This window comes from Camponotus vicinus, unplaced genomic scaffold, assembly GCF_025532165.1.
Source record: "Camponotus vicinus isolate PSW18456_S1 unplaced genomic scaffold, iyCamVici1.0 SCAF_2, whole genome shotgun sequence".
NCBI lineage: Eukaryota > Metazoa > Arthropoda > Insecta > Hymenoptera > Formicidae > Camponotus > Camponotus vicinus.
Window position 1 is genome coordinate 13299279 of NW_028141956.1, and position 25314 is coordinate 13324592.

At 39.2% G+C, this 25314-nt stretch overlaps 2 protein-coding genes across 3 annotated transcripts in view; both read right to left on the reverse strand.

The window, feature by feature from the left end:
* LOC145967245 (uncharacterized) overlaps positions 1 to 16668 on the reverse strand; it is a 50439-nt gene extending 33771 nt beyond the window's left edge. For both annotated transcript variants that reach the window (XM_083091944.1, XM_083091946.1), the window contains exon 1: positions 13999 to 16668. In XM_083091944.1, the coding sequence (XP_082948070.1) occupies positions 13999 to 14418 (420 nt within the window). In that variant the 5' untranslated portion in view covers positions 14419 to 16668. The remainder of the gene's footprint in view (positions 1 to 13998) is intronic.
* Positions 16669 to 19613: 2945 nt separating this feature from the next.
* LOC145966820 (uncharacterized) lies at positions 19614 to 21351 on the reverse strand. Its single transcript, XM_083091201.1, has 4 exons — positions 21144 to 21351; positions 20358 to 20644; positions 20098 to 20234; positions 19614 to 20022 (listed from the first exon to the last, which is right to left on the reverse strand). The coding sequence occupies exons 1-4, from the start codon at positions 21198 to 21200 to the stop codon at positions 19778 to 19780; spliced, it is 726 nt and encodes a 241-aa protein (XP_082947327.1). The 5' UTR covers positions 21201 to 21351; the 3' UTR covers positions 19614 to 19777.
* Positions 21352 to 25314: the final 3963 nt, after the last annotated feature.

A 25314-nucleotide genomic window follows, 5' to 3' on the forward strand; every position in this document is an offset into this window, starting at 1 on the left:
ATTAATTTCTTGCTGTTAAATTTACCAAATTTTCTGGGTAATAATACTAAATTTACATAAAAAATGGCATCACTGTATCTATATTTAGTTAATATAACAACAAGAAGTTTTATAGATCCAACTAGAAAATCCTTGTAGTAAACTCTATTAAACGTTCTAGTTATAAAAAATCGAGTCTTATCGTGATAACTAGAAATTCTGCTTGGTTTAACCAAAATGCCTTCTATCAGATACGTCTCGTTGGTACAATCAAACGATTTTTCTCAGTGTACACTTGGATGCGATAATGAGAATTTTGGACGGCGGGTCCAACCTGGGCGAGCTTCCTTCTTTGTTGCACGAAGCTTCGTTCCGTAAGACGCTCAGAAGAAGGCGCTCAGTCACGTTAGAAAGTCAGCGGGGCACTTCTTCGACGAGGCTCAGCTGCAACGACAGCAGCGAGGGCGAGGGCGAGGGCGAGGGTGAGGAGGGACCCCGCGTTATTGCCTAGCACCGGTGCGGGGCGGATTACGGTTGCACTCGGGTCCCCCGAGCGAGTCGGCGAGGCATCGGCACGCCGACTCGCAGATACCAATCTTGCTTCTTGACCTATATCCGCGTTCGAGTCCTTTGCGTAATCGCCTCTGAAAGGCGTCTTCGAAAATCAGCGCGAGAATACGACGCGAACCCGTTCCCCGATAGAGTTCCCAGGCGATGGATCGAATTGCGAAACGCGTAGATACGCGATCCTTCGCCGATATATCGTTGGTAATTCGCGCTGTGTGCATCGCAAGCAAGCTTTTTACGCGCACCCACGCCGAGTTGCCATCGCATCGTCCAAGCCCAAGTTCGCGGGAGAATTTTCAAGACTTGAGTAGTTGGAGTCGATTTTTTTAAATGCAATCAAATAATAATAATTCCCTTTTCAAATCTTAGATATTTAAATCTATATAAATAACGTTTAATCTCTTCAGGGATATTGGTACATGTAATTTTAGTTTATTTTTCTCAGAAATTTTAAAATATTTTTCAATTTTTTTGTATTATTTATTATTTATTATTTTGTTTAATAATTATAAATATATTTCGTATAAATATAATTGAAAAGGAGATGAAATAATTTTGTTCAGCTTTAATAAATCCATCTTTGAAAAGATCAATTATATTAATAAAAAATTATAAGATCGGTGCAAAAATACGTGTGCCTGAAATCAAAATTTTTCAAGAATAGCTAATTTTAACAATGGTCACATATGTGTACGCATTATTTTTCCCAGAGATTTTTAAATATTTTTCATTTTTCTATTGTTTAATAATTATAAATTTATTTCGGATAAATATAATTGAAAAGAAGATGAAATAATTTTTTTCCGACTTTAATAAACCCATTGCTGAAAAGATCAATTATATTAATAAAAAATTCTAAGATCGGTGCAAAAGTACGTGTGCCTGAAATCAAAATTTTTCAAGAATAGCTAATTTTAACAATGGTCACATATGTGTACGCATTATTTTTTTCAGAGATTTTTAAATATTTTTCATTTTTCTATTGTTTAATAATTATAAATTTATTTCGGATAAATATAATTGAAAAGAAGATGAAATAATTTTTTTCCGACTTTAATAAACCCATTGCTGAAAAGATCAATTATATTAATAAAAAATTCTAAGATCGGTGCAAAAGTACGTGTGCCTGAAATCAAAATTTTTCACGAATAGCTAATTTTAACAATGGTCACATATGTGTACGCATTATTTTTCCCAGAGATTTTTAAATATTTTTCATTTTTCTGTTGTTTAATAATTATAAATTTATTTCGGATAAATATAATTGAAAAGAAGATGAAATAATTTTTTTCCGATTTTAATAAACCCATTGCTGAAAAGATCAATTATATTAATAAAAAATTCTAAGATCGGTGCAAAAGTACGTGTGCCTGAAATCAAAATTTTTCAAGAATAGCTAATTTTAACAATGGTCACATATGTGTACGCATTATTTTTCCCAGAGATTTTTAAATATTTTTCATTTTTCTGTTGTTTAATAATTATAAATTTATTTCGGATAAATATAATTGGAAAGAAGATAAAATAATTTTTTTCCGACTTTAATAAACCCATTGCTGAAAAGATCAATTATATTAATAAAAAATTCTAAGATCGGTGCAAAAGTACGTGTGCCTGAAATCAAAATTTTTCACGAATAGCTAATTTTAACAATGGTCACATATGTGTACGCATTATTTTTTCCAGAGATTTTTAAATATTTTTCATTATTTTTATATTGTTTAATAATTATAAATATATTTCGAATAAATATAATTGAAAGGAAACTAAGGTAATTTCTTTTCCGACTTTAATAAACCCATCTCTGAAAAGGTTAATCATATTCATAAAAAAATTCGACAAAGTCGGCGCAAAAATAAAATATGATGACTGGAATCAAAGTTTTGCGCATAGAAAAACTTACTCTACTCAAATTAAAACGCAGCAGTTATTGCGAAATTAAAATCTTGTATAATTTTACATAATATCGATAATCATCCCGCTTTATTCGACAGCATAAACGAAGCCGAAGAGTGTCGTGTAGCGCGCGAGCACGCGGCGTACAATCGCGGCCACTTAAAGCCTCTTCCGAAGCGCTTTGGCACTCCGAAGAAGGGATTTTACATGCGTTTCACGGTGTCCAACGTTGCTGACACGATTGCTACGCAGCCGAGGGACACGTAGAATGCGCGTCGCGTCGGTACGCATCTTAAAAAAAAAAAAGTCGCTACGCACCAGTCTTCCTGCGGTCTCTCGCATTACCAACGATTGCTATACAACCGAGTATGTTATTGTGAGGCTAACAATAAGGATCTTGGTACCTCCTTTGCGCGAAAATTTCGATAACAGTTTTAGCCCCCCCCCCCAAAGCCTTAAATACACACAACGAAGTAATAAGAGATTAACTTTATTTTTATCTATTTTTTTCTATCAATACTCTGTAATCTAGTAATTAAATCTTATTATATAAACTATGGCTTATATAGCGTGATTGATGAAATTATTAAATTAACGAGAAGAGAAAAGAGAGACTGGCCATTCCAGAGTGCAGTCGTTTATATCGGGAACTGGCTCTGAAAAGTCGCGTTGCAATTTACTTGATCGGGTAATAAAGATTTTCACGTCTAATGTACATAATGATAAATGAGACATCGATGCTTTTCCGGAAAATGATTTTTGATTTTTCGCGTAAACAATGCTTACAATTAAAACATAAATTTTGCACAATCATATTATTATTTTACATTAAATATGCCTAAATTTTCGATATACTAATATTTTACATTATTTTGTTCAATCATTGAAATAATTAAACAAATATCATTGCGCGAAATATATACTGCCAAACGAGAAATGATGAAATGGTGCAAAACTTTCATAAGGGTCACTATCCTTTACGACCTTACGTAACTGGTCGCTTGAGAAAGTAACCCAAACTCTGAGTCGTCAGCTGTAAATTCCAAGAAACACCCAAATATTTTACGATTATCCCGACCCTGCATAGAACTCTTTCCAAGAATACGTGTAAAGAAAGGGGGGAGGGGGGAGAGGGAGAACACGAGGAGATATAAATCGATAGCGGTTTGTCATGTATATTTATGTGATTTTAAGTCCATTAGCCGCACGAATACACGAATGATTATTACCGAGAAAGGGGTCGAAACCGTAAAAAGGGGTTATAAATGATTAAGAAGAAGAAAAAATGTAGAAAATTAATTAAAATAAAATTTACAACAAATAAAATACTTATAACATCGTAATATCTTTCTGTGAGTGTGTGTCTATCAGAAAGAATAGAAAATTATCGCAACACAGAAGACACACGTGATATCTCATCGAGAGATACTGCTTTCGGAAAAATTGACACATGTAAACATACGCTCTATTTATATCGCCATTTTTTCTTATTATATTCATTATCAGACCGATACGTGCAACACACACCGCTGTTCCGCCGAACAGCGTAATAACCGATCTCTCCCGCGCGGCTGCACCGTTGGAGATAATTAGAACGAAAGCCAAAGAGCGATACACGAGACGCTCGCGCGCCGAGGTCGCGAGACGGGACGAGACGAGAGAGGCGAGGCGAGGCGAAGAGAGGAGGGAGGGGGGATGGGGCGAGGCGGTTCCCTGTGAGCGAGACTCGCGGCCGAGCGAGCAAGGTTCGCCCGCTGGGCAGTCGAGGCCTCCGGAGCCCGTTTCCGTATTCCGCGGCGTGGCAGCGCGAGGGGGGGCGAGGGGGCGAGGGGACGACGGACCAGCAGAAGGGAGGAGGGGGCGAGAGAGCAGAAGGGACCTCTCCAAGGCCCGGGGGCGCCGCGGGAGCGTAACGGTACATCGCGGAAGAGCAACAGCAACGCGACTATGCGATAGCGCGGATAGACCAGCCGGCTGGCTGATGGCTGCGACCGGGTCTTCTGTCCAGGTCCACCTGGACCGACCCGAAAACGAAGAGCGCGCGATTCCTGGGAGGTCCTCCGGGGCTCGATCTTCCTCAACGTCACTCGTCGATGGCGATGGAGGAGCTGTCGGCACGCGACGCTGCGCGCGGATCGAGTGCCATTAAATTTCCGGTCTCATTAGTATTAGAAGCGTGGCGTCGTTTCACAGTTATTACAGCTGGCGGAGCACGACGCTTTACAATCCGTCGTCGACGTCGGCCCGCGCAATGCTAATGCGCGTGTACCACTCGCATGAGCGGCCGAGACTTCCGTGCTGGCTACAAAGCGTCTCTTTTACGCTTTTGCATTAAGTATGCAATGACGCGATGAGGTACGAAGGTGTCTACCCGGAGCGTACACAATACGTTTATTGTATCTGCACGTACCGATTTCAAAAGAGAGAAACTCTCTTTCGCCTCCCTTCGATCCGTCTCTTTCCCTCTCGCTCTCTCTCTCTCTCTCTACCGTCGCCCCGGACGGGGATTATTCCGCGCGAAAAGCGGACAAAATGGCGATAAATGGCGCTAAACGACGATAATTTTCCGGCGTATGACTGGCGCCAGTATGCGCTTAAGAAAAGCTCGAGATTCCAAAACGAATCATAGAAGCTCGATATGAGAATCAGGTAGTTGTTTCGAAAGAAGAGACGAGGAAAGTGTCCGAGTCAACTCGTCAAATATGCAAAAAGTGATCCAACTGTCGACTAACGCTACTTATTTCATTTGAATTTGAATATAGTTATAATTTTCGAGAGATCCCCTTCAATATCAAAAAGTATAGAAAATTATTAATTGCGACAACACCGATCGCGCGATAATTTATCGCATCGATCAAACACTCTCCATAAATGATTGTACAATCTCTGCTTCCTACGCGCATTCATTCACTTCTCTTTCCATTGAAATCGTAAACACGATTGATTTCATCAATAAAGAAACGATATACCTGTGTTTGCTTCTTGGATCAAAATCTTTGATTTGATATCTCTTACGATTGCAATTTCTTTAATGGCGATTAAATTGATTATGAAATATTGATCCTACATTGTTCAATATTGATTATCTCTCTCTTTCATATTTTGCTTAAACATTTACATTTATCTTTTTTCTCTCGTCTCGCAATTCTTTTTCTATGTACACTCTTATTGTAGTATCTTCACGGTAAAAAATTGTGCGTCCAGATGTTAAAATTTTCTTGTGTTGCCACGTTTTGATTAGTGCTTCAATGTAAAATTAACATACAACCTATATGTTATTATTTTTATAATATTTTCATGTGTTACATTTATGTCAACTTTATAACTTAACACTTTGCATATGTCTCTTAGAAACGGAATATTATTTTGAGTATTTTTAACATAATCATTTTTAAACAATCAACATGTCTCAAAGTCAGTTTAACATTCTAAGAAAAGTTAAAGAATCTTCAAATAATCTTAAACTTTGACATACAAAAATAATCAAATTTACTAAAATCAAATGTTTCTATTACAAATAATTTAAGTCAAAATAATCACTATTATATGTTAATGTCCCACAACAAGTCTTACGAGTTATTGTAACTATTTTTTCATGTAATTTTTAATTAATTTGTATGTTATTTTTACATTACACTTAAAGTCACGATAACACAAATAAATGTAAAGTATTGCGTCAATTATTTAACATTTTTAGTTTGTCAATAGGCAACATACGACGAATGAGTTACTTTAACTTAAAATTTAGAGTGCTTTCCGGGACATGTGAAAAATGTTAAAATTAACATTTTATTTTTTACTGCGTTCGGCTATCGGTGTTTTCGCAAAAGCTCCAATATCAGCGCGAATTCTCCTTTCCGACCTGAACTCACGTACACGCTTCAAGTTAGCCGTGCGTACGCGCGAGGTAAATGCGCGCGTTGTCGGTAAATCATAGAGCTAAAAGCGCGCGGAAGAGGCAAGAGCCCGGATTTACACAGTCGAATGCAGCAGTCCCGCTAGATTTATTACGCGAAACGGGCGAAATACGTGATTAGCGTACATCTTCCGAGTCCCCTGGCCGCAAGGCTGCTTTTTACGCGATCGCTCGCTAAATAACAAGAAATTTAATTACGACATAAATTTTCCGAGATACAAGTTGGCGATTATAAACAAACGGGCCATCAAATTCGCGTTTCCAGAATAAACGTCGAAATGGTACTAAGTAATGAGACACGTAAATTCGATCGGCATTAATAACGAAAAACGGGTCATCTTTCTCTTTTGAGCCGCAAAGTATGACTGACGTTTCATTTGCTTATCTGAATTGAAAACCTCTGGTAATAATGGGGAGGAGGGAGGGCGAGGGAGAGCCGTGTTTTCACGGTGTGTGCTGGCACTCACGAATTACACGCAAACTCGCACACTCGTGCCCGCGTAAATGGAGATATCGGTACACAATAGCGTTACCGTAGTAATTTCCTGTCCGCCGACTAAAGGCAGAGCTTCATTAGTCGGAAAGCATATCGCTCGTCTCTTTGTATTATAAAAGGATCTCTCTCTCTCTCTCTCTCTCTATCTATCTATCTATCTATGCGATTTGAGAACCGCGCCGCCAGTTTTTCTAGCCGCTCGAAACAAGGGTGACGTCACCGGGACATATTTATATTATCGAGTATCTCGGGAGCAGTGTGCGAGCGTTTCATTAAAAAAATTAAATTGTGGAAGGAATACTCTAGAATGAATCGTTACGCGCGAATTCTTAAAGAGCGAAAGATTGAATGGCCGACTGTATGTCGAACGAGTAACGGTCCCTCCGCGGTTTATACTCCTTTTTGCATGTATGCCCCATGGTAGCCGAAGACGCCCGCGATCGTCCCGATTCCTCGCGAGGAAAAATCAAGGTCGAAAATCTTCCACGTCAAAATAACTCGAGATGTTAATAATCATTGAAACGACGATTAAATACGTGATAATTTCGACAACAGACTTTACTTTTCCGAAATTTCACTTAATCGCAATGTTGCAGAAAATCACCCGTAAATTTTTCCTAAACAAGGGCTTCTCCGAAATGTTATTAAAATAAAGGCTGGGCTTTTACCCCAAGGTAGGGATACACACCGGTAATTGTTGGGCGCGCTCGTATTTTTCACGCTTCGCGACGCGCGTCATATCTGTTTCCTGGCGATCGCGTAGCAAAGCGTACACGACTGTTAACTACCGAAACGCTTTAATAATACACAGCTCGACGGAGAATCGGTGGCGATTTCGCATAACGAAGCGCGACCATTATCATATGACGTGATTCGGATCTTTGATAAACTTCTCCCGCGCATGGCATAATAATCGACGGCGGATAAACGATCGCACGGCTCGATAGCGGAATATCACATCGATGCGTCGCAAAAAATAGAGAAAAACAACTAATTAAAATATGCCGTTTAGAATGACAACATCGTTCGACTTTATCCGCGACAAAGTACGGTCGATTTTTACACTGAGAAAAAAAGTTGTTAACTCGAGACCAAACCGTTCCTAAATTATTTTTAATTGAAATATTTAAATATTTAAATATCTAAATATTTAAATATTTAAATATTAAATATTTAAATATTAAATATTTTAATATTTAAATATTTAAATATTAAATATTTAAGTTAAATAAATGTCATGTTAGATTTAATATCTATTATTTAATTACATGTATACGTGCGTTCGTTTGTCATTGTTTAAATGAAATCGATTGAAGACTGAAAAATATGAAAATAATACACAACTGTCTTATTAAAGGAATTTTAATAATATCTGATAAAATATGAGGGAGATCGTTCTTCGTCGAAACCGAAAATATCAAAGTTGCATCGATCTTTGATTCGCTCGCGATTGAATATTGACAGCGAGGTCTATTTTTAAACACGTGCAATTTATCGACAACACGCAAATATAATATAGGGCGTGCGCTTTTGCGCATTTTCTATATACGTGCGTATACGAATCTATTATGGCGGTCCGCGAACAATAACTCTTCCTCCACTCTCGGCATTTAATGGCCGTCCATCTATTTATCGTGGAGGAAGAGGAAGCGGCTGATGGGTAGATAGGTCGAGCGTTTTGTAACTAATTTCGCGAGTAAATTGTCCGTAACATTGGTTTGGTGTACTCGGACTAAACTAACGATAGCTAACCGGGGGCTGGAACTGTGTCGGCGTGCCAACGCGTAAATCCTGTGTTGTACATCGATCAGGATTTCGATGTGTAATTTCAACGAGCATAGATTCCGACACGCGAAAAGATGACCCCTTTAACGTCGAAAATTTAACTCGAAACATTATACTATCTATGTATATAAAAAAATACAAGTTATTCCGAAACTTATCACGCGAGCTCCGATAAAGATTTGATATTCAACGCAAAATATTTGACTTTATTCGAATCTTAATACGATAAGCATTTATGACGTTTACGACTAATAGCTGTTTATCAGATTTTAGACGATTCGACGAGAAAAATGGATAGAATCGTATATTTATAATTTTATATGTCACGTAATATGGAAAACATTTCAAAAATTAAAATGCACGTAAACAAAATATATTTCTGGATACACACATATATAAATAGAATTTTATCTTAAATTCTGTTGATACTTGTGTATCATCCTCATGAAAGCGAGCTTTATGAATAAACGAAGATATTTTAAAGAAATTGGCGATGATGCATTATATAACATGACTTGTCGAGGATGAATATTTTTTTCAGATTTTGGAAAGTATCGATGCATTAAATTAATCAGATAATCAATTTCTCGCATTAATAATTGATTGTATTAAAATAATTAATCCCATAAAATTATCCCATATAAATTATTTTTTATATCCTCTTCACGCTTTAATTTTTACAAAAGGCTTCTGATAAAATAAATGGACATTTCTATAAAACTACAGTTATTACTTTATTATTACGCGAACATTATGAGCTGTTGATTATTGGAAAAAATAAAGTAAAAAGGAAAAAAAATTGCAACTTGTGTTTGAGTATAAATAATAGCGGTAATAGTATTTGCAAATGTTTAATAAAATTGTATTTCCATTTGAAATATGAAGTAATTGATCGATTGAGTAATCATTACACAGTTTTTATAATAATACGAAAAAAAGAGGAGCGAGAAAAAAGATAAGCGAAATAAAAAAATTAAAAGTTACCTGTCTATAAATTCATTCGATTCATATTAAACCAACTAATCACGTAAAACTATCTCATTATAACATTGAAATGTCAAGCATACATTAATAAATAATTTCTGCACATAATTTAAAAAAAAAATGGTTCTTAAAATAAATTCTTAGAATAAATAGCTATAAAAGAATGATCGTGCGTTAATTATTCAAATTATTTTTATAGAGTATTTTTCCATTTTTCCACAATACCAGTTAATAACTTACGTTGTATAATAATTATCGTGTAATTAATCTACATTTCAATTCTACATTACAATCATCTCTTCTTGTAAACAAACGTTAATCGGTCTGTTCTTGATGATAAAGATAAAAAAAATGGAAAAAGAGGAAGTACAGAGAGAAAAAAAGCCCTCTTTATGCACATCTCATCATTAAAGCGTATGATCCCGCCACCGCGACCCATCTTAACCGAGTACGACTATAAGTATACAACGTAAGTAACTGCACACCCACTCGTACGCGACTCCACGTGAGTCATTGGCTAGCTAATACATACAACGGCTAATCTCGGAAATCATTGCAAACGTCGAGAAAGGGCCGATTTCATCGGCGCGGCTCGACTCTCCGTAATCGCGTCCATCTTAACATATTCCGTTATGTCCCTATTAGAGGAACTCTATCGGAATATTAAGAGATGGGAGTTTTAGTACTCGGGGAAATTTACAGGGAAATCAAGAATATAGGACCGGAAATATTATATCGAGCGAGCAATAATTACCGCGAGAGGATATCTTTACTCGAGATATATCTACAACGCGCAAGGAGATTGCAATGAAATTATCTTTGTGAGTCACGTCTTATATCGGGACGGAGATTTGTCGCCGATCGAAGAGGAATAAGCAAAGCGAACGATATTAGCCGTCGTATTTTCGGTTAGGTCATCATCTCCGCTTGATGTTAATCGCGCGTTTCTGCCCCCCCCCTCCTCCCTCCCCTCCTTCCCCCTTGCCACATCTCCCCTTCCTTTTATTCGTATTTGTACAGCGACTGAAATAATTGACGGCGGAACGGTAATCGTGCGCAGTTTTGAAACGAAGGGCGGTGAACCGTGGAAATGGTTCGTCCGGTGGTGGTTGGGATGTCCTTTCTGGCTCGGGCGGCACAATAATCGTGGATTTCCGTCCGCTTATTATCTTACACGCGTCACAATGCGTTTAGATTGTGTCGGGGGTATCGGCTAATTACCGGTCGCGATTTAGTCGAGCGTCCCGAGCCCGCCGACGATAGCGTGAGACCGAGATGCGTACGTCAAGCTGGACAAAAATCTATCTCGCGTCGAAGAAAATTGTCATTTAAAAAGAAATCTAATTAAAGGAGAAAGAAGGAGAGAGAAAAAAAATTGTATTTTATTTATTTTTCTTTCTACATGTAAAAGAATTATAAATGTCTACCGAGTTGGTTTTCGCGAATAAAAAGTCTCGATAAAAACAAGTCGGTTCACTCCTTTTGGACACAAAATTGATTCTCTTGGACTCAAGCTTCGATTTCGGAAATAAATGTAATATTAACGTATAATTTTACACGTGATATTAATAATATCTAAAGATATCTGTCTCTCTCTCTCTCTTGTAGAATCTCGCGCGTTTATATTTCTCGTCAGTGATCATTTCAACGTTTGGTTGTTTCCTTCTATACACCCTCCTTTGGGATTCGAACACTCTATTCGATACTCGGCGACGAAGCGCGATTTTGCATGCCAAAAACGCGATATCCAGGAGTCGGTAACGGTATAAAAAAAACCGGTTTCCGGTTGGAGGCTCCGTAATAGGCGTTCGCAAAATTCGTAGACCGGCTTTTCGACTTTTCGAGACCGAACGGTCGCGTCGTCGCGCGTTTCTCTCCTTTGATAACATTGCGAGCAGAAAACTTTCCATACTCGATCGATCGGTTTCCTCGTCAATCTCAGTAGTCAATCTGTCGCGATCGATAAAAATCGAGAATGAGAATTGTGTACAAGAAAGAGATTGCATAAAATCTATGATATATCGTTTCTCCACCGAGATTTTTTATGCAGAATATGCAAAAATAAATTTGCTATCGACACATGTTTCGTAATGAATTAAAGGAGAAAAATTCTTTTATCGATTCGAGCATTGTCTCTACAAAAATATTTAAATATTTACATCTACCGGATAATTTAAAATTAATTAAAAATTTAAAATTAATTTAATTTATAATTAAAAAACTTTTGATTAAATTTGAAGAATATGACACTGGATGAAAAAGTTACCTTCTTCAGTTAGTTTCAATGGATAATTTACTTTTTAACAAGACGCATTAACACATGAAATTACAAAAAACGCATTAACACATGAAGTTACAAAAAATGCTTGCCAGTTGGAAAATTGCTAAAAGGAATAAATGATATTTTCCTCCTGATATTCCCATCAAGGAAATAAATCGCCTTTAGCGAAAAAAAACCGCAGTCTTTCAGCGATATTATGAAACACCGCTCCGCGCATATAAAGCCAACAAATTCATTAACGAAATAGCGGTCTTTACGAAAATCTTGGAGCCTTAACGACAAGCGAACAGCCTTCGTAATGCGAAGAGTACACGCTCTCGTTCGTGGCGTGAGAGATCGCACGCACGCACGCACGCACACGCGTGCCACATAGATAACTTCCTCCGTGCAAGGCAGAGGAGGAGAGGTGTACGACGCGTGTGCCAGACGGACGGCGCGGTATCAAAGGATATTTACCCTGTCAACAGCGTAGCTTTACGTGGCGGAGACGCCGCCACGTCTATAAGGGGAGAATACACATATATAGTATACTCACTCGTACCGAGATAATAGTAATGGGTATTATTACTCCGCTCTATTATTTTACGATCTAGCGCTTCCCGGGAATTGATACATTATCGTCGAGCCGCGTCGAGCCGAGCCGATTGACGAATGATTAAGAACGTAAATATATCCATCATTTTTTCGACCCACTATCTATCCCCTCCCCCCTCATATATATATATATATATATATATATATATATATATATATATATATATATATATAGATACATCGCCGATGTAAATGATGTAATCGATGCGCGAATGAATTTGACATCGCGTTCATAAGCGATCATCATTCGATGAAGCGAGTCACTTAAATCGCGATGATTTTCCTAAATATGCACACGAGAAGATTGAAATTAAATATTCGATTGGAATCCAAATTCCATCGGGTTTTTGTCAAAGCGCAACCTGTTCGATAATCGATATATCTCGAAAAAATTGACGGCTATTACACGCCTCGTTGGAAGCTTATAATAATGTTACGCGCGCGCGATTTACGACAAAAACTTATAAAACCGGCCGAGGTGACACACGTGCGCGATCGTATTGACATATGTGACCGTGATAAAGAGGGAAACCGAACGAACGGTTTTTCTCCTGAAATCGACGTGCGTGCTCGTCTATTGTATAAGCGAGACTCGATTACCGATCAATTACCGATTAATTAAATCGACATTTGCGCGCTGCGCCTTGCATACTCAATCAGGTTGCGCTTAATCGACGAGACTTGGCTTCTGCCAGGAATACGAAAGTCCTTGTATAAACAGGCGACTGTAATTTCCTCGACTAAAAGTAACGTTGGACGAGCTACTCGATCGAGAGAGAATGAAAGAGGATTCATTCAGTAGCAACGTTTATTCATGCGGAAGAGTACGTCGCTTTACGCTCGTCGCTTCACTTTTAAAAATCGACCTGGATCATATGATGACAAAAATCTGGTTTCTTACGCGAAAGTCTCCATTATTATATTATCATGTATATGTATACAGGGTGTCCCAGACTTAACGAATCAGCCGTTAATAGCAATTCCCGAGATCATTTGGAGAAAATTCCAATACCAAAATGTTGAGGAAGACTTCATAAAAATGTCCAAACTACCGACTACTGTCGCATCGAAGACACAATCGCGCTCACTGCAGAATCCCATTTTTTATTTTATATCGATCCTTCTATCGATATCGATATTATCGCGCTGTACGCGAGCCCCTTGATGCGCTTGTCCCTGAGCAGGAGAACGTAACGCGCCGATTGGTAATCTTTAATCTTTTGTAGCGCCAAAACTACGTCTTCCTCAACATTTTGGTATTAAGATTTTCGTTTCCAAATGATCTCAGGAATCTACCATTAACGGCTGATTCGTCAAGTCTGAGACACCCTGTACATTGGAACGAAAATATTATCGTATCACATGCGCTACCTCATTCGTAGCGATAGGGCGCGCTTTCGCACCTGGTTCTATCGGCTCGACAAATACGCGTCAGGTGAAAGACACCTTTCAAAGGCCCCGGGTTCGGGCTGGGATTTACACGCGACGAGACTCACTCACCTGCATCTGCAGCCACGAGTAGTCGATGTACGCGGTGGTGGTGGCGGTGACCGGCGGCGTCGACGAGATCTGCTGCCAGCCGTCCTGAGCGTTGCATCCCGCTAGGACGGCGAGGGGCCCGTCGGGCTGGGCCCGGTCGGGCACTATCTGGTCGGCGGCGTACTGGGCGACGTAGGGCGGCTGTATCGTCGGCGGCTGGACGCCGACGGCGGACGGCAGACCGGGCAGCGACGCCGGATGAGGGTGGTGATGATGCTGGGCCACCCCCGTGGCGGCCGCGGCGGCACCGGCGGGCAAGCAGCACACACTCGCGTCCATCCGTGGTGGCGGCGACGGAGAGTCGTAAAAGCGTAGCTGCTCCGGCTCCGGCTCCGGCTCCCGTGTCGTCGTCCTGCCGAGGATCAATCCTCGCGGCACCATCCAACCTGCGACCGCCGCCGCGAGCGCCGTGATACCCGACGGCCGTGGGATTGGGATTCTATCCTCGCTTCGCTGAGGAATCCTAGAGTCCGGAGTCTGGAGTCTCTTCAGGTGGAGCGAGGTGGAGAATGATGCGGCGTTACCATCTTTCGACTCGGATCGTCCCCATCCAATTCGCGAGGATCTTGGAGCGTCCTGATGAAAGAAGCGATTCTGTACCTTCGATTATGTCCTCTCTTTGGGGATTTTCTAGAGCTTCTCTTCGGGGTGAATCGAGGTAGAAGAACGTAGCGCTGCTATCCTTCCACCAGACTTGGCGATATCGACAGTCACGTACATCGAAATCGCGCTGACGTCCCGCGCGTCGACTTTAGCGAGTTCCGTACGCGAAACACTTTCCCGCACCAGGAGGCTGCCGAGGGCTCCTCGAATGTCGCTGCGAACATTGCGTCCCGCGAGAAACGGAATTCGTCGATTAATTAGTCCGAATCGTTCGTCATCGTCGCCCGGCGTCGCCGAGCATCGTCCGAGAGCACTAACGCGAGCAACTAAAAGTACCCAATCCCGAATCACGAATCATGGACGGTGTTCCTCGAGTTCTCGCGACAACGTAATTCCCAAACGGAAACATTGGACGAGTCCTAAGCTATCCGCGCACTGTATTTAAATCACCCTATCCCAGGACAGTGTTTTGTCATCGTCGTTCGATGCCGCCTCGGACCTCGACAATTTTTCCTCTCCTCTTACAAACGGTCACTCGTCGAGCACTTTTTTCGGCCTCGCTGGCTAAATGACACTCGCGACGGATCCCGCGTACGGATCGTTTTCAGCGTTGACATGTCGCGCGCAAGATGCGAAAAGGAGGCGCTCCCGCGGGGAGGTTAAAAAGCGCGCGCGCGCGCACGCGAGCGATCGAGTGCCGCTGATCGCTGGTCGGCCGCCACGGGATCCGCGAAATGACGTTTCTCGACGGTGACAGCGCGCACTCCCGTTAACGCGTTGACGCGCGCGCGCGCGCGCGTCCGTACGATCACGAGGCGAGGGCGGAGAGAGAGAGGGTGGGAGAGAGACGGAGAGAAAGAGAGCAGAAGACTCGCGAGGCGAGGGTGGTGGTGGCACCGATGGTGGTGGGCGATGGCGGTGGTGGTGGCGACGGTGGAGGTGGTGGTGGAAACTGCACGGTGATACCGAGGGTGACGGACGAAACTGGCGCGCGCAACTCTCGGACTGTCGTCGACGTCGCGGACCGTCGATGTCGCGTACGCGCATGCGTGGATGCGTGTCGTCAAGGCAACGGTTCCAGAGTAACTGCCTGGCGAACGCAGACGCAGCCCTCCGCGGCAAGCGTGTCGCGTTCTCTTTTGCGCGCTCCCTCTCTCTCTCTCTCCTTTTTCCTCCCTCCCATTTACTCTCTCTCGCTCGTTCCCGGTCTCGTGCGCCTGGCTCACGCCCCGGGCGCGACCGATTCGAGCGGTCTAGGCGGCCATCGAGCGCACGCCCCCGTCCCGACGCCGAGCGAGCGCCTCTCGCTCCCTCTCTCTCTCTCCCCCGCGCACCAGTTGTTCTCTCTCTCTTTCTCTCTCTCTCCTTTTCTCTCCTCGTCCCGCGCCGAGCATATTCATATACGTGCAGTACACTTTTCCCTCTACCCCGTAAGTTTTCTCGGCCCCCACTCGCTTACCTTTGGTCTCCTACGATTCCGCCGTCTCGATCGGACGCGCGTCCGGCGAATCGTCGCGTCCTCTTCCCACCGCATCGCCGCCCGCGCGTCTCGACGGGCGCGATTATCGACGTGAGCTATCGCGACGGACTCTCCTACCCTCCTCCGAGACTTTGGCACACTTCTCTCGATGTTCCTTCTCCCCTTTCCCTTCTCGCCACTTTCCCCGCCCTTCCCTACGTCGTGCACCTCCCGCGCGCTTACTTTCTTCCATCGCGTCGAGTCCTCCCGGCGAATCATCCCTCGCGCACCACCATTTACCACCGCCTTTCTCACCCCCTTGACGTGTCCCCATCGATGAAGCCAACGCAACGAGTCGCGCAAATTAAGGGAGCGAATTATTTTCGCCCCTGGCGTCGCGCGAGATTCACCTCCCCCGCGAGAATGTGACTAACACGAGTCTGAAGTTGGCACGGATTAACTTTACGATACGCGCGAATTTTATGACGTGTATAAAATACACGTGACACGATATAAAAGTAAAATATATATAACAGGTTCGATCGCGTAACTTTCTCTCCAACAGGTTAAGAAAGCTGTAGAGTGAAAATTGACAGAAATCGCGCATCATATGAAACAAAGAAGAAACTTAAATGAAAAATTTGATACAAGCTAGCTTGGATTCTTGTACCCAATTTCTCGCGCGTTTGCTTCTTCTCAAAATTATTATAATAAATTATAAGATACATAATCCAAATTATTATAATAAATTATAAGATACATAATCCAAATTATTATAATAAATTATAAGATACATAATCCAAAACATTATAATAAATTGTAAGATACATAATCCAAATTATTATAATAAATTATAAGATACATAATCCAAATTATTATAATAAATTATAAGATACATAATCCAAATTATTATAATAAATTATAAGATACGTAATCCAAATTATTATAATAAATTATAAGATACGTAATCCAAATTATTATAATAAATTATAAGATACCTAAGATGCCAAAAGCGATGCGTGTAATTTTTATCAATAATTTCGCGAACGATATAACAACATTGACGAATCGATTATTTCGAATTTGAAAACGATTCGTATAATTAGGGTACTTATGAGAACGGTAGGAAACGGGCACAAAATTTCCATAAGTTAACGAGATGCGCGGCGTTGATTGATCGCGACTCAATTTGTCCCGAATGCGACTCTTTTCTCGCGCCGATATATTCACGCGAATCGTACACATGTACGGAGAGAGAGAAGCATGCATCTCCGCGCCGCTCTTTCTCCCTCCCCCCTTGCTCCCTCCACCCCCTACCTTTGATCCGCGACGAGGCAGAAAGGTTCCCTTTCTCTTTAGATTGTGAAACGATTTTCTATCGCGGCGCTTTAACTCTGGCACAGCGCTGGATTTATTATATATGCAATGGGTTACGCAAATTACGACAAAGTGCAAATATTTCACATGACCTGCACCTGCGTGACTCCCCTTTCTACACGTGATCGTTTAACCAGGCACGTGAATCGTGACGCGCACACGAGATGTTTGTGTGTGTATGTTATATACCATATATTATATACCCACATGTGTGTAAATCGCTCTCGAAATTCCAACGAGCTTCCTGGAACCAGGAATCCCTCGTAATTTCCCCGGAATATACGAAACACAGCGCGAATTACATTCTTTGAGCGATGTTTCCTGGGAAATGAATTAGCGCGAGAAACGAGATAATGAGCGCAAAAGTGGCTACGAGTTTCGGAAATACTCATTCCTCCTCTCTAAAAGGCGTTTACAATCGCGTTTAGCTACTGCATAACCGCAAACACTTAATATTGCATAAATGTCTATTTTAATCGCGAACTTGTTATGCAAATTTGAAATTATTGCAAGGACAATTAAAAATGTGATAAAACTTACAAATGTAATATATTATACAAATACGCTCAAATACCATCTTTTTCTACTACCATTTCCTTAGAATACGCTGTTTACAAGTGAGAAATAATTATGAGACAAATTGCGCGTTCGCGCGAAAAAGAAATTAAATTAATAATTGATAGCGCAATTTGAATAAATCGATTTAAAAACAGTGATTTACTAAACGGGAAACATATGACTTGCGTGATAAAACGCGGTGACGTGTATTGTAGAATACATACAACGTCAAGTTTAGGGTCAAAAAGCTCCGAGTTTGGGTTAAGAGCCGAACCGGTTACCGGTGAGCGAGCGCGCGCGCGAATGACGAGCACGGCTGACCGGTCAGAATTTAGCCGCGAGACGCAGAGTACCCTGCACGCGCGCGCGCGCGGGCGCGCTTCCCCCTCCCTAGCCCCGCTGAGCTCCGCGGAAGCGACGCGACTTATGAATGGGAGTAGTATTCGCTCATTGGTCGCGTCCGATAGCCAATGGCTGCCGGCCCGCGCTCGCAATCGGACGCGCGGCAAGTGAAGCGAAGCGAGCGTGCGTGTATGTATATACGCATACCTCGATACGTCGATATTCCTGCGAGAAGATCGAGACGAGATACCGAAGTAAATCAACCGGATCCTATTAATATTGCACTGTGCTACTGACTTTTTTGACAGAAATTATTAATCGTGAGATTGCTTCAAGTTGTAACTCAATCTTTGATACAATCTTTTTTTATATGCTTGGGAAACGTACAAATAATGGTTACTATTGTTATCGATTCGACTGTTTTTATCTAATTACAATATGCGTCGATATCGATCCAACAACCAATTCAATAATTTTCAATTGTAATTCCAAGGAATTTTACGCGAATCGAAGGAGATGAAGAACAAAGTATGAATTCCGCTGGCATAAGATCGCAATTTGACGAGACAAGATAGTAATTTCAATTTCTCCGCGATGATGAATATGTTGCTTAATGACAAGAGGGCGGTAAGGATAATTGCCAAGCACGAACGGGACTAGGGCGAGCAACACGCGCGAGAAATGTAACGATGTCGTTGCAAATCTGTTCGCGGATTGCGTGCGGATAGGGGGACAGGGTGCAAGATTGGTCGTACGACAAATACCAAACGGCAATTATTGGCTAACTTATGGAAAGTATAGAGAACGAACAACGCGCGGCGACCGCTCTTATGACAAAGGAGTGAACGCAGTTCTATCCTGGGTACGTCAAGGTGACGCGGCGGGGATGACACCATATCCCGATGAAGACGCGAACGCGTGCACGCGATATTACATAGCATTACATTACACATTGCGTCGCTTTGTGAGCAGCCGCCTCGCGCGAATTGCGTTTACGCGCATTTACGGACTGTCGTCATCTATCAATTAGCCGGCTCACAGTCGTCTCTTGCTGCTATCTCACACTATCTCGCGATTGTGACTCAATTACAAGCAGCGATGCACGAGTTACGTCTCATATTTCCATCTAGCTCGTGAATCATTCAACACGTATTACTTAGATCTTAGATAGTAAGAATGCGAGTCTTGAAATTGTCGCCTGACATCCGATTGTTATATCGATACCTATTATTACGAATGTGATTCATATCTTTTATTTTATTTATATATTTTTAAATTTTTATACTAACTTTTATAATAACTTTTCCTAATCTTATTCACACAATTCGAAATGTAATCTACATATATACACATAATATTCATATACGGTGAAAAAAAATTACAAATTCTAGCGATGTAACTTTAACCCCACACGTCACCGTATTTAGTTTTCTCCTGCATCGATGGAGTGCTGCTGCGGGAGCTCGTGGCAGTCCGTTGATTTGTCTCGTTCGCTAACGGGGGTCTTTCTGGCGTTCTAGGAGTATACCATTGTTGGTTTTTCTTATAGAACTCGTCCCTATTTTTGTGTCTCAACTCGTCGTAACTGACGTCTTTTTGCAGGTTCGGTACAGGTAGATCCGTCTCCTCGGAGATTTGGAAATCACCTTTGAACGTAATTTACATAATTATCGTTGCATTAACAATGTAGATGATTTGACGATAATTTTCACAAAACTTACTGCTATTGTTAAAACTAGAATATGTATCAGGTGCGCTCATCAACGGATAATCGTTGAATACTATTTCTGTGGATGGTTCTTCCGAGCCCCGAATTTCAGATTGTACATCTAATGGTTGAAAGCCTTGCTGCCCTTGTCTATAAGGAAAGACCAAAGAGATCCACTTTGACAAGAAACATAGAAATAGAAACTTAAACAAATTATATTAATTATATAATTTTATTATTAATAATATTAATTATATTGTCTAGAAATAATACCTCATAGGTCTATTATCTCCGTAATAGCCCGCTTCTAGTAATCTATCCTTAATAGAACCGTTTGAAGACACTATTTTTGATAGGCACATCTGAGAAACAGCTATTCTGCCCGTTATCAAACCAAACAGACCGCCAACTATAGCGGCATATTTCGCTCGAGCGTGAAACGGAGTTATTCTAAATGCTCCGTATCCGATGGCTGCACCAAGAAGTCCTGGCATAAAGACACTAGAGTTTCTCATGCATGTTTGCCAGGCCATTATCTCTTCTCGTGTCAATTCCAATCTCTACAATTTATACGATACAATACAATTATATTAAGTTTAAAAATGATCTAATTGTTAAATTTTGAAGTATATATTTGTAACATATATATATATATATTTTCAAATATAGTAAAACATCAAATGAAACATATCGAGATAGATAAAAGAGCAATCTTTTTTTCCAAGAAAAATTAATCTTATTTTGACTCTAAAAACTATAAATATCATATCATAACTAAATAGATGTATCACCACTTAGCAATACAGTCAAAGATTCATTTCTACCGGTTAATCGATCGAAAGGAAAACTTTCTATTCGTTCTATTCGCTTATCTCTTGGTACAATTAATTATACCTCTGGGGATATAGAAAAGTGAAATTTATATTAAACAATACGTTGCGAAAAGTTGTTTTATTTCTTTATTTTTGTTGACATTGTGTGTGTATTATTATATTGAGTGTGTATATTAGTATATTATTATATTTAATTTACATGTAAATAAGAAGAGTGATTTCTAACCTGCATTTGCTGATACTTTCCATAATCGGGTTGCTGTACATCCGATGTAGTCGTCATGATTTGCAAGTGTTCCAATTACACTATACTCGCATCTAACGGGAAAAATTTGCGTCTCCAAGATATTAACTACTATAAACGGTCAAATTCAAATAATATGTTCACATACGAAATAACCTACGCAGATAATCAGGCACAATGGCGACGCGAAACAAAGACGTCAGCGCCATCTGTTACTTACTAAGATAAATAGAACGAGAGTTTACCGGAAATAAGTTAGCGCTGGAAGTGCATATTTTTTAATAAACTATAGCTCAAACGATTGCTCCTTAATTGCTCCGTCCGAATCTACAATTGCTCCCCTTCTAAAATTAATAGTTTTTTTAATATTTGTAAAAAACGTAAAATTGACCATTTTTACTGAAAAACATATTTCTAATGGTTTTCGACAATTATATCCGGTATAAAACGATTGCTCCCTAATTGCTCCCTATTGCTCCATCATTAGTTTAACGATTATTGCATGATTTTATCAAAAATTAATAAATAAATCATTTCACAAATGACGACGACGCCACCTGTCGGCCACTTATCGGAAAAAAATGTTTTAATTGTTTTCGGCAATTATATCGAATATAAAACGATGGCTCCTTAATTGCTTTGCATTGCTCCATCGTTATAATGAATAATTATTGCATTTTTTAATCGAAAATTAACAAATTAATCATTTCACTAGTGACGACGTCGCCACCTATCGGCCACCTAAAGAATTAAATATTTTAATAATTTTCAACAATTATATCCAATATAAAACGATTGCTCCTTAATTGCTTTGCATTGCTCCATCGTTATAATTAATAATTATTGCATTTTTTAATCGAAAATTAACAAATTAATCATTTCACTAGTGATGACGTCGTTACCTATCGGCCACCTAACGGAATTAAATATTTTAATAGTTTCAACAATTATATCCAACATAAAACAATTGCTCCTTAATTGCTTTACATTGCTCCATCGTTATAATTAATAATTATTGCAACAAATAAATCATTTCATTAGTGACGACGTCGTCACCTATCGGCCATTTATCGGAATACATGGCTCAACGGCTAATGGAGCGAACATTCAAACATAATATATCAACTCTATTGTTTAAAACTATATCTGTAAGAAAATAATCAACTTTTCCTATTGACTTTTTGGTAGAATAATTGCTCCTCGATTTCTTTATCGAAATATTCAATCGCTCCATTTGTGCTATTAATATTTTATAATACATTTTCAACGCCCCTCACACCCATTTTTAAAGTTGGAACTATTTCGCACACTCATTTTCTCGTACTGTCGATAATGTCTCCACTTGGTGCGTGTCCGTGCTACGCCCATTTTCTGACGTTGTCGATAAAGTCTGTATTTGGTGCGTGTCCATGCTACGCCCATAATTTTCGTATTGAGAAACACGGGCATCGAGTTCATTTATGCGTGATCTTTTCTCTTTATATATTTTTGTGAATACATTAACACTTGTACACACGCTTATAAAACACATTACTTCCAGTCGTATAAATTATATATAATAATAATAAAAAAAATAATATATTTTTATTATTATTATTATATATAATTTATGCGATATAATTATTATTAAATATAATTATAATAAATTCGCATAGATGAAATAAAATGACACAACAGAGAATGAAACGATATATATATATATATATATATACATATAAGTATACGCAAGAGTTAAGCGAGTGAGCAAGCGAGAAGGTAATAAGAGCGAGCGAGATAGGAACGAGCGACGAGGACTCGAGAATCGAGTATTCCTTGCACACTATTTCTCTCACTCGTTTCCATTATTGTCTCGCTCCTATTATTGTCTCGCTCACTCCTATCATTGTCTCGCTCGTTCCTGTTATTGTTTTGCTCGCTCTTACGTAGTCGTCTTGTATATTCTCATCTCGCTTGCTATCAAACCTGTCACTGGCAAGCGTGACAAACTGTAACAAATAAATAAATAAATAAATAAATAAATATATATATATATATATATATATATATATATATATATATATATATATATACACGTATATAGAGCTTCTATACATCGTATTCAATTATGACTTTTATTTAAAAAAAAATTAAAATAATTTATTTCACTGCACAATATAGACCATTTGATATTGATTGTATTGATCATATTTATTTATTTTTGAAAGTAATTTTAGTGGAATAATGAGAATTTTGCGATTAAAATAACATCATACACGATATAAATCGGATAAATTTAGTTAAATATATGTATAATTAAAATTTTTGTTATCAGACTAATTAAAAATTATCCGATTTACGTCGTGTTTGATGTCATTTTAATCGCAAAAATCTCATTAATTCATTAAAATTACTTTCAAATCGATAAAATAAGAAATAAAAGTTTTAGTTTTTATTTTATAAGATGTTTAAATCCCCATGAATTGCGAATGGATAGAAAAAGCGAGGAAGCCGATTGCGAGAGTCTTCGGAACTCTTTGATGATAGGTCATCTCGCTCGCTCTTCACTCGCGATCTCGCTTTCTTTGTCAGACTTGACCGTCATGCTAGACAGCTCGTAAAGATAAGCGGACTCGAGAATGAAATCGGGGATTTAAACATCTTATAAAATAAAAACTAAAACTTTTATTTCTTATTTTATCAATTTGAAAGTAATTTTAATGAATTAATGAGATTTTTGCGATTAAAATGACATCAAACACGACGTAAATCGGATAATTTTTAATTAGTCTGATAATAAAAATTTTAATTATACATATATTTAGCTAAATTTATCCGATTTACATCGTGTATGATGTTATTTTAATCGCAAAATTCTCATTATTCCACTAAAATTACTTTCAAAAATAAATAAATATGATCAATACAATCAATATGAAATGGTCTATATTGTGCGGTGAAATAAATTATTTTAATTTTTTTTTAAATAAAAATCATAATTGAATACGATGTATAGAAGTATAGAAGCTCTATATACGTGTATATATATATATATATATATATATATATATATATATTTATTTATTTATTTATTTATTTATTTATTTATTTGTTACAGTTTGTCACGCTTGCCAGTGACAGGTTTGATAGCAAGCGAGATGAGAATATACAAGACGACTACGTAAGAGCGAGCAAAACAATAACAGGAACGAGCGAGACAATGATAGGAGTGAGCGAGACAATAATAGGAGCGAGCGAGACAATAATGGAAACGAGTGAGAGGAATAGTGTGCAAGGAATACTCGATTCTCGAGTCCTCGTCGCTCGTTCCTATCTCGCTCGCTCTTATTACCTTCTCGCTTGCTCACTCGCTTAACTCTTGCGTATACTTATATGTATATATATATATATATCGTTTCATTCTCTGTTGTGTCATTTTATTTCATCTATGCGAATTTATTATAATTATATTTAATAATAATTATATCGCATAAATTATATATAATAATAATAATAAAAATATATTATTTTTTTTATTATTATTATATATAATTTATACGACTGGGAGTAATGTGTTTTATAAGCGTGTGTACAAGTGTTAATGTTTTCACAAAAATATATAAAGGCCCATATTCTGAATCCTCTTTTATCGATAAAAGTGCCTCTAAAAGTGGCATATAAGCCTTCTGATTGGCTACAGGCCGCTTTTAGGAGCAGTTTTATCGATAAAAGAGGATTCAGAATATGGGCCAAAGAGAAAAGATCACGCATAAATGAACTCGATGCCCGTGTTTCTCAATACGAAAATTATGGGCGTAGCACGGACACGCACCAAATACAGACTTTATCGACAACGTCAGAAAATGGGCGTATCTAGGGTTGCCAAATCCAAATATCTAAATTACCGGACATTTCGTTTTTGGGACAAAATCTAACCGGATAGAAACAGTAAACATAAAACTATATTAAATACAAAATTTCAAGTAAGAAACTTTCTCTTTCTCCCCTCCTCTCTCTCCCTCCCTCTCTTTCTCTTTCTTCTTTCTATCACCTCTCTCTTACAATATTGCTTTTCAAACAATTTTAGAAACGTCCGGTGTCCGGTTTGACTTATCAACCGGACACCGGACTGCTAAAAACCTGACAGTCCGGGTCAAAACCGGACGGTTGGTAACCC